Here is a 9,057-nt window from a genome sequence, read left to right as displayed (position 1 = left end):
TCAGATGGCAGGCGGTTGAGTGATCATGAATCAATACAAAGGGAGACAAGCAGATGATCATGAAGATTGGATCACAAGCCACAATGGGAACTAATTGACACTTTTTCCGAAGAATCTGTATCTGTAAACCACCAACTCTGCCCCCAAGCACACCAAACACAAAGTAAAACAATAGTATTTCCCAAAAAGAATCTGCAGACTTGGACACCGTTGGCAGCTGTCGGCTTACATTTAAACCATGTGTGAGACCAAATAGATTTGTTTCACGCTTGTTTCTTCCTATTCCACCTTTCCTGTTCCTTTTCAATGTGTTTTCTGTGATAAAGCTGAGATGCCTTCATCTACCATCTCATTAGCTTGCTTGGAATTGTTTGTGTAATTTGGGCCTTAATGATATCTATCTAACCCACTGAGAAGAAGTTTGTGTGAGGATGGCATTGGCTGCGGTTGAGTGGTTAAAGTACAAGCCAGGAATTCATAGTTTCACTCAGGAAACAAGAAACTTCTTTCACAAGAGAAGACATTTTCACACATATGGGTATTTTTTATATTTTATTACAAACATCTACAACAGTACACATCAAGCACAGCAGCCCTGAAAACAAATATAATAACAGTATTTACAGGAGAAACCTGACAGTGAGGGAGAAGACAAGTCGTGGGCCAGCAGACTGCTCCTTACTTTCTCAGACACCTTAAACACACACACACACACACACACACACACACACACACACACACACACACACACACACACACACACACACACACACACACATACACACACACACACAATATACATATATACAGCATTAGCAAACACTAGCTGGAATGTAAACTGGAGGACTCTGACTCTGTGGTCGTGGAGGCCCCCGGGCGTCTTCGTGGTAAAATCTTCAAACTGGAGGCTCGGCTCAGAGTGAGGGCTCTTCGGGCCGAACTCTTGAACCCTGCCCCCAGGAAGGCGTACAGCAGCGGGTTCAGGCAGCAGTGTGCAAATGCCATGGGCTCAGCCACCCCCAGCCACACGCCCAGGACGGCCTCCAGGCTGCAGCCACGGGGCAGGACCTCCAGGCGCAGCAGAGCGTCCACAAAGATGCCCACTCCGTATGGCAGCCAGCAGACGAAGAAGCAGAGAACCAACGCGATGGTGGTCCTGACCGCTCGCCGCTTCTGCCTCTGGCCCCCAAGCGGGCCCCGGGTCAGCCTGGTGACAATGACGCAGTAACACACCAGGAGGACCAAGCCTGGGATCACCAGACCCACCAGGACCAGCTGGAGGTGGAAGACTGCAACCCAGAGAGGAGCGTTGTCTTCTGGGTAGAATCGCTGGCACAGAGTGGCCCCCTCGCCTCCTTCCTGAGTCCGAGCAAATATCAAGTCAGGCACTGCCAGGAGGCCGGCAGGCAGCCAGGCACCTGCAGGGAGAGAAGAAGATTAAAAAAAAGTTAGCTACTGTGGAAATAAGACAAAGAGGAGAGTTGCAAAGAAAAAAAAGAAATAGAAAGCAAACCAGTCTTTCAACACATACCCACATAAACCAGTTTGTGTGCCAGCAGTTGCCTCAGCCCACCAGTGTTTGTGTCTGTGGCTCGGACCACTGCCAGGTAGCGGTCCAGGCTGATGAATGCCAGGATGAGCACGCTGCCGTACAGGTTGACCGTGTAGATAACGTGCACACCAACGCAGGTGGCCGCTCCGAAACGCCAGTCGGCCAAGGCTGAGTCCACGGCCCAGAACGGCAGAGCCAGAACAAAGAGGAGATCAGCAGCTGAGAGATGCAGGCGATATCGGTCTGTGAGGCTACACTTTGACCTGTAGACAAACACAGGAGAGGAAATCATTAAGCCTATTTCTTATTGGTTCTTGTTAGGGACACAAAGGAATTCATCAGATCAACCCACCCACCCCTCACCTGCGTTGGCAGCCCAGGACTATGACAACCAGGCCGTTTCCAGTGATGCCCAGTGTGAAGATGAGGGCATATACAACAGGCAAGAAGACCTGCTGAATGTTAGCAGTCATCACATGCTCCACGTCACAGGGCTCCTCCAGATCCCCTCCCAGGTCACCAGAACCAGAACCTGAGCCGGTGTCGTTGAAGTCATAGTCGAAGAAGATATGCTGGAGAGATGATGATGATGATGAGTAAGGGCAGGAAGCAAACAACAACAATTGGTCCTAAACACAGATTTGTGATTTTACTCAAAAGCTCACACGTTTGCCTACACATCTTACACCTTACCTCATAGTACGACATGACGGAGGCAGTCTTTCTCCTTTCTCAACGGAGTGAAGTTGAGACTTCTGTTCACAGGGGATATATAGTTGTGTTCATGCTCCGCCCCTAAACACTGCGACACATCTGTGTTCCTGCTGAAACGTTTTTCCTGTTTTCGAGGTGTCAGGTGCTGATAGTGGTTGTATTACAGGATACTGTGTTGTGTGTGTGAGCCCACTGCTTGAATTGTTTTGGCCCTGAGACCTCTGGTTTGTGATAATAGGGACTGCCGAAGAGAATCGGAAAATGTGTAATGTGTGTGTGGGAGCGTGTGTGTGTGTGTGTGTGTGTAACAGTGTCTCCAAACTCCATGCTCTGTTAAATCAGGACAAGCAGCAGGAGTTTCAGCTCCCCCCACCAGAGTGTGAACATAGTTGCTTTTGCGTCACTGTCTTATATGATGCATGCAAGCATTCATGCATCAACATGCATAGAGAGGCAGACACTGAGAGAGGAAGAGGAGATGTGAGATGATTATAAGCTGTGTTCTGGTAACGCTGTAAGACTTTATCTGATCTTTCACTGCCAATGAACAGTGTGTGTGTGTCTGCGTGATATTAGTGTCACCTTTCTGAAAGCAAACTTACAAATGTTTCAACACCATGTGAGCAGTAGCACATCTCTCTGAAGTCTCCCATTATGGAGACTAGGGATGTAACGGTATGAAAATGTAACCTCATGGTTATAGTGACCCGGTATTATCGCGGTATTTTTAAAAGTGTGTTCAAGATACTTTCGAAATAACTATTTACATATTAAACATATCAGACTAAAAGATGATACAGAGGAAGTGTAGCCATGTTGTGCTTTTTCAATTAAATCTGGTTGGTTTGTCAAATGTTATGGTTCAGCAGATAAAATAGTTGACCAAAGGATGTTTTAAATGAATGATATAAAATGCATTATAAAACTCAAAACTACAAAAAGGAATTTAATTTGAAATTATTAAAATTTCTATTTCATCATTCTGTCTTTAAATTAATAAAATATAATAGAATTTTGAAATGAAATAGCAAATACCTAAAAAAAAAAAAAAGGTCCACCTCACAATTCATTTGCTTCCTGTTTTAACTTTTCCAGTTCATGACGGTTTTAATTTAAACGTGTGAGCAGCATAGAGCAACAGCTGGAGCTGCGATTTGCCAGCTGCTATGTGTTGGCAGGAGTCCGGTCAATCAGAGCACCTACTGCTTTGTACATTTCGCTCGATTTGTAGGTGGCACACTGCTTACATTTACACTGCATCCACGTGTGTGATACAGTCGGTCAGCAGACACATTTCCTGGCTTGGCACTGGCAGTTCTGACATTAAATCCCCATCCTCTCCCAATACAATAATCCCATAAGTAAACAGCAACACCCCCAATAAGTGCTGCCAAGCCTTCAAGACCCAACTCTCAGTCCCTTATCTCTTGCTCATTTACCCCACCCTTTCCTCCACATTCACTGGTATCAGCACAAACATCTTAAAAATAACATTGCTGTGTATAATGACCTATTCCTGAGTTACCCTCATAAAAATGAGCCAGATGACTCAGTGTCTGCACTGGCTTCTTTAATTGGGGTTACGCTGCTGAATAGTAAGCTTGTTTTGAAGCAGACTTTGAGCTCTCATTACAGGACACACACAGGTGTAAGTAATTTCCTTTAGTCAATACTTTAGATTTATTAGTGCAGAGATCTGGTTAATATGCATACTGGCTCACTAGGACACTAAACGATCGTTAATGTTATTAATTACACCTGTACCTTTCTCTTCGGACAAGTCTTCTGTAAAAAATGCACACTAAATGACACAGCTGATGTAATCGCAGTGTTGATTCCTGCATTAAGTGGCGCCACCATGTGGGCTTCTAGAGAAAGGGTCTTACACGGCCCAACACCTCTGAAAATACTACCACACTACTACAGATCCCTTTACCATCTTACAGAACATGGCTCCTGTCCACCACTTGCTATTTATTTATAAAATTCTTAATAAACAGTGTTTTTTATACATACAGAAAGGGCAGGCAGACACTGTGTCCCAAATACCTACTACACAATATGATCTTTATAGTTTTTGCAATTATCAAACTTTTTTTTTTTAATAAATATTCCTTACTATTTTGTACAAAGAGAAAATTATGCAACTGTACGCTGTCGGATGTCAAACTGCGACATATATTGTGAGACAACTTTTTAAAATATATTTAATTTAGTCACTTTTCTATTGTAAAGTGACCACACACTCATAACCTGCATTGAATTAGTATGTCTTATTCAATTGGGACACAGCTATAAATAGTCATCTGAATAATCTTACTGAAAGTGCTCATGTAGGTCTAATGGTAAGGAAAATTTTAAATCTGTCTATCGTTGGCATACAGTAAAAACAGCTTTAATGTCAAAATAAAAACTTTAAATATATACTATTGGAAATTCAAAAAAATAAATAACACGCAAGTATGTGGAACTGCAGCAGTACTTTGCCAATAAACTCAGACCTATAGGTACAGGTATGACTCCAGGTACACCGGAGCAAGTATTTACAGACTGGTGTTTAGAACAGAATAATAGCCAGGCTAAACAGGAAATATCATAAGTCAAAGCTACAATATGGCTAGAATAGCTGTTAAAGTGTAGCTTAAAAAAAGTCAGAGTCACGTCACTAACATGTTTCTCGGACGATCATGTTGCTTTTGCCACGCAACTGGACAAGCAAGTCTCTGAATCCCCCCCTCTTCTTTGGTGTTTTCTGCTTGGGTGGGACCTCGCTTGGCTTGGTGGTTGTCAGGGTGACTGTAGAGGGAATCAAACCAACATTCAGATTTGCGTCCGCTTGATCGTCGACTTCTTGATCGCCACGACTCTCACGACTGCTACTGTGACCGCTGGTTGGGTGAAAACCGATCTCATTGGTACTGCTAATACTGATGTGTTGGCTGTGATTGTTGCTGTGGAGACGCTGCTGCTTAGTGGCGCGAGGATCCTGAGAACCATCTCGCCTCCTCTTCCTCCCGTTTTTCTTCCTCTCCCTTTTCACTGGCACTCTGACATGCCGTCTAAGGTTCCTGACACACACAAAAAAACGTACCACATTCAAGTCATTTTTTATGTAAACAGGCTCATTGATGTGCTTCGCTAGGAAATGTGTTACGTGTACAGAAGCATTACCTCGGAAGGAAAGTGTGCGGCCTCGAGCAGGCGGATGAGTCTTCCTCTCCCACACATTGTGCAGGTCGCTCTGCACCATTGTTAACCTTAAGTCTTCTCTTAACCAGTTGTACATGGAGCAAAAGCTTCCTGACAAAACAGAGAAGTGCAGACAGTTATAATGAGCTGGGAGCACATACATTTTCATGGCTACTGGTGTTCCACCTTAAAGCCAGTAACCACACATACAAGCAGCCTTACCCTCTTGCATTAGGCAGCCTCTTAGGTCTCCAGTTCTTGATCAGGACCCACTGGTCACATGTCAGGGACTTGGGATCTGGAGAAAGAACAAGAAAGAGATGTTGAACATAATAATAATAATAATAATAATAATAATAATAATAATAATAATAATAATACTACATTGAATTTATATAGCGCTTTTCACAAACTCAAAGTCGCTTTACAGGGCAGGTAGATAATAAAAACAATTCAAAACAAATCAAAGCAAAACAAGATTCAGGCACAGATGAAAAGGGAGGGGGCGTGGGGCTATGGATAGGCAGAGGAGAAGAGATGGGTCTTGAGGCGGGACTGGAAGACAGTGAGGGAGGGACTCAGAGGTGCGGATCTCTTGGGGGAGGGAGTCCCAGAGCCTGGGAGCTGCCCTGAAGAAGGCTCTGTCCCCAAAACTGTGGAGATTGGACTTGTGGATGCACAGGACACTGGCTGAGGTGGATCTGAGGGACCGTGTTAGCATGCATCTGTGTACTGGATATAGACTGACCCGCCGAATGATCTCTGTCTCACTCTAGCGATGCCTCCGTTAAGGCAATGCAGAACTGAACTGAACACATTACACTGACATGGAAAGTGAAAGCAGAGATGTTTGGGTTGATCACGGTCAGCAGTGGCCTCATGTGACATATGAGTGTAGCCTGTGTGAATGTGGAAGTTCTTAAGTCTCAAAACACTAGTGTAAACTGGTACAAACACAAACACTGATGTTTTTCTTTGTTTAAAAGCGGTAGTTGACACAAAATGAAAACAATTCAAAAAGTTATAGTGGTCATCATTCAAAATGCCAATACATACACTGTTCTTATCACAATCAGCTTTATCAGCCAAGTATGTGTACACATACAATGATTTTGACTCCAGTTTAATTCAATTTAATTTATACTTATACATCAGAACTGGCAGACTTTACGACAGAAAATAAGTCTCAAGAATTATTAGCATGTGAAAATGGTTACAATGAGTTCCTGCAGTAACCACATCATAACTTTTTATCCCGCTGACCACAAGAATGAGTCAAGAAGCGTTTTTTTGTTTTTGTGTGTAGAAGCAAATATTTTTAAATATCTGGATGGATAGCATGCCAGGAGGGAGAAAATGTGCCTTTTGTACTTCGTGTTTACTGAAACAATAATAAAACTATGTTGTGGCTTTAACATCTGATCTTATTCACAATACACGTATCTTTTCTGTGTACTAGTATTCGCTGTAGCAATGGCCCAATTTCCCCCAAAACACATTGCATTGTTGCTAACACAACGAATGAGTGCACTCACCGTTGTCTAGGAGTTTGTTTTTAATTGGTTCTTTCATCTTCTTTGCCTTCTGGTAGAGATTCTGACAGTCTGAGCACAAGCCCTGCGAGGGCCTCTGTTTCTTGGGAGAGGCGTCACGTAGGAAGGAAGGACCAGAAGCTATGCTGCTGGTAACAGAGCAGCAGTCTTCATCTGACTCGTCCACTCCTTCATCAGTCACCTCTACAGACTTCCCTTCATACTCTGCGATCTCTTTTTCATCATGTGTGCTGTTAATGATGTCGATGATGTCACGGTCCTTCCCCTCATCTCTATTGACTACGCGGTCGCCAGCTTCGATCCTCCTCAGGCCTGTCCTCTGTCTCTTACCCCTCAACTTGCGCTGGATAACTTCTTCATTTGGGCTGGGGCTTCTCTGGGGGCTCTTCTTGGAGGCCTTTGGTAGTCTGGAGGGGCGTTGGCGATACATGGGTCTCTTCCACTTCAGACAATACTCAAATGAACTGTAAAAGAGAGCAACAGTCACTACCTGTAATCAAGCACCTACAAAGTGTAATACATTGGTATGTGTTCACTACACAGCAAGTTTTCATGTGGTCTCACCTATAATATTCTATTCTTATGGATGATGAATTAATGAACTCCAAGCCCTCTGCCTCAAACTCGCTTTCAGTCGCAGGCCTGTAAAGACAACAAACTACTTTAATGAAAGATAATCACAACAGTGGAAGGGGAAAAAATGAAATATGTATATATGTATATATATATATATATATAAAATGTATAATATATATATTAAAATATGATCTTGATACTGTTTCAGCTTGATCTCAATTGTTAAGTCAATTTTATTTATATAGCCCAAAGTCACAAATCTGCCTTAAGGGGCTTTACAATCTATACAGCATTGTTACGTGCATCGTGTAAATATTGTTAAACAGCGGACTAACGTTACATATAACTAAAACTGTATTTTGCCTTAAGTTGAGCCCGAGAGAGCAAACAGTAACGTATGCTGTGTCAATGAGTCTGTGGTCTAAAACTAGGTTTTGAACAGGGTCTCTCCAAAGGACAGGATCTCAAGAACAGGTAGCTAGCTAACGTTAATGCTGCCCCCACTCCATAAAATGCTAGCTACTTTCCTTAAGATCATTTTAGCATCTTGGCTAAGCTAGCCAAACTAAAATACCGTAGACAACGACTGAAGGCTTGCAGGGACGAGATCAACAACGACACCGTCAGCACTGAAGCTAGGCTATGCCTTTAAAACTTACTGCTCCTCAGATTGTTCACAGTTTACGTGATCTGGCATGTTCATAACTGTTTTTACTGGCATATAGCTACAGCTACAACACAACGAGGCGCTTACTTGTTAACATACTGGCTAAAATCCCCTATTGAGCTCGCGGACCCGTATTTGTTTTGTTGTGTTTATTGCTCGAGGACAAAACTTGAAGATGCGCGCGGCGGAAGATGCTCTGCTGCCATAGGCTGGCGTGTCGGTTCATTCTTCTTCTACTGCTGCTGTTTGACCAAAACAAGGAAAATGGCGCGTTAACGCCACCACGCCAAGCCGTGGATGTATTACCGGTATATTAAATAATCCTAACGGGACAAAGGGCAAAAGCACGTTCTCATTGCACATTTTTTTGTTGACAATTTAACAGTCGAAACATCAAAAACACACTCGGCGGTGTAATATAGAGTAAATTATAAGTATAAATAATAGTTAACACGTTAGGTGTAAAAGGGTTAAGCGTTTGTATTATAGAAACTATACCATATTCAAAACATTTTACATTTAAAATGAAACCGTTCTCACTAATCATTCTCCCTCATTCATGCCCTTAGCCTCTATGCAGTTGTAGCATTATGTATTTGTGAATGTTTAGCTATTCATATTGTAATTAAGAGACTGTGTTAGCTTCACTCACATTTTGGACAGATTCAACGCAAGTAACGTTAGAGACACCGTTATGTAAAGGTTATATAACAAATAAATCAATAAAGTAAGCACATTTTTAATCCGCTTTTTGTGTAACTGTGGCTGATGTTATAGCTGCATAACAGTTAGCTTTCTTGTGATTG

The 9,057-nt window shown here is 42.8% G+C and overlaps 2 protein-coding genes across 2 annotated transcripts; both read right to left on the bottom strand.

Annotated features, from left to right (window-relative positions):
• Positions 1-539: 539 nt before the first annotated feature.
• On the bottom strand, positions 540-3,532 carry LOC120569132 (C-X-C chemokine receptor type 4-like). The gene is made up of 5 exons (XM_039817024.1): positions 3,514-3,532; positions 2,246-2,307; positions 1,916-2,124; positions 1,532-1,815; positions 540-1,418 (listed from the first exon to the last, which is right to left on the bottom strand). The coding sequence occupies exons 2-5, from the start codon at positions 2,258-2,260 to the stop codon at positions 823-825; spliced, it is 1,104 nt and encodes a 367-aa protein (XP_039672958.1). The 5' UTR covers positions 2,261-2,307; positions 3,514-3,532; the 3' UTR covers positions 540-822.
• A 320-nt stretch (positions 3,533-3,852) lies between these two features.
• On the bottom strand, positions 3,853-8,355 carry si:ch211-227n13.3. Its single transcript, XM_039817023.1, has 6 exons — positions 8,244-8,355; positions 7,573-7,650; positions 6,991-7,472; positions 5,678-5,753; positions 5,438-5,566; positions 3,853-5,334 (listed from the first exon to the last, which is right to left on the bottom strand). Exons 1-6 carry the CDS (start codon positions 8,303-8,305, stop codon positions 4,932-4,934), a joined length of 1,230 nt encoding a protein of 409 aa, XP_039672957.1. The 5' UTR covers positions 8,306-8,355; the 3' UTR covers positions 3,853-4,931.
• Positions 8,356-9,057: the final 702 nt, after the last annotated feature.

This window comes from Perca fluviatilis, chromosome 11, assembly GCF_010015445.1.
Source record: "Perca fluviatilis chromosome 11, GENO_Pfluv_1.0, whole genome shotgun sequence".
Taxonomy (NCBI): domain Eukaryota; kingdom Metazoa; phylum Chordata; class Actinopteri; order Perciformes; family Percidae; genus Perca; species Perca fluviatilis.
Note: the sequence above shows the minus strand (reverse complement) of the source record. Positions and strands in the feature narration are given on the sequence as shown.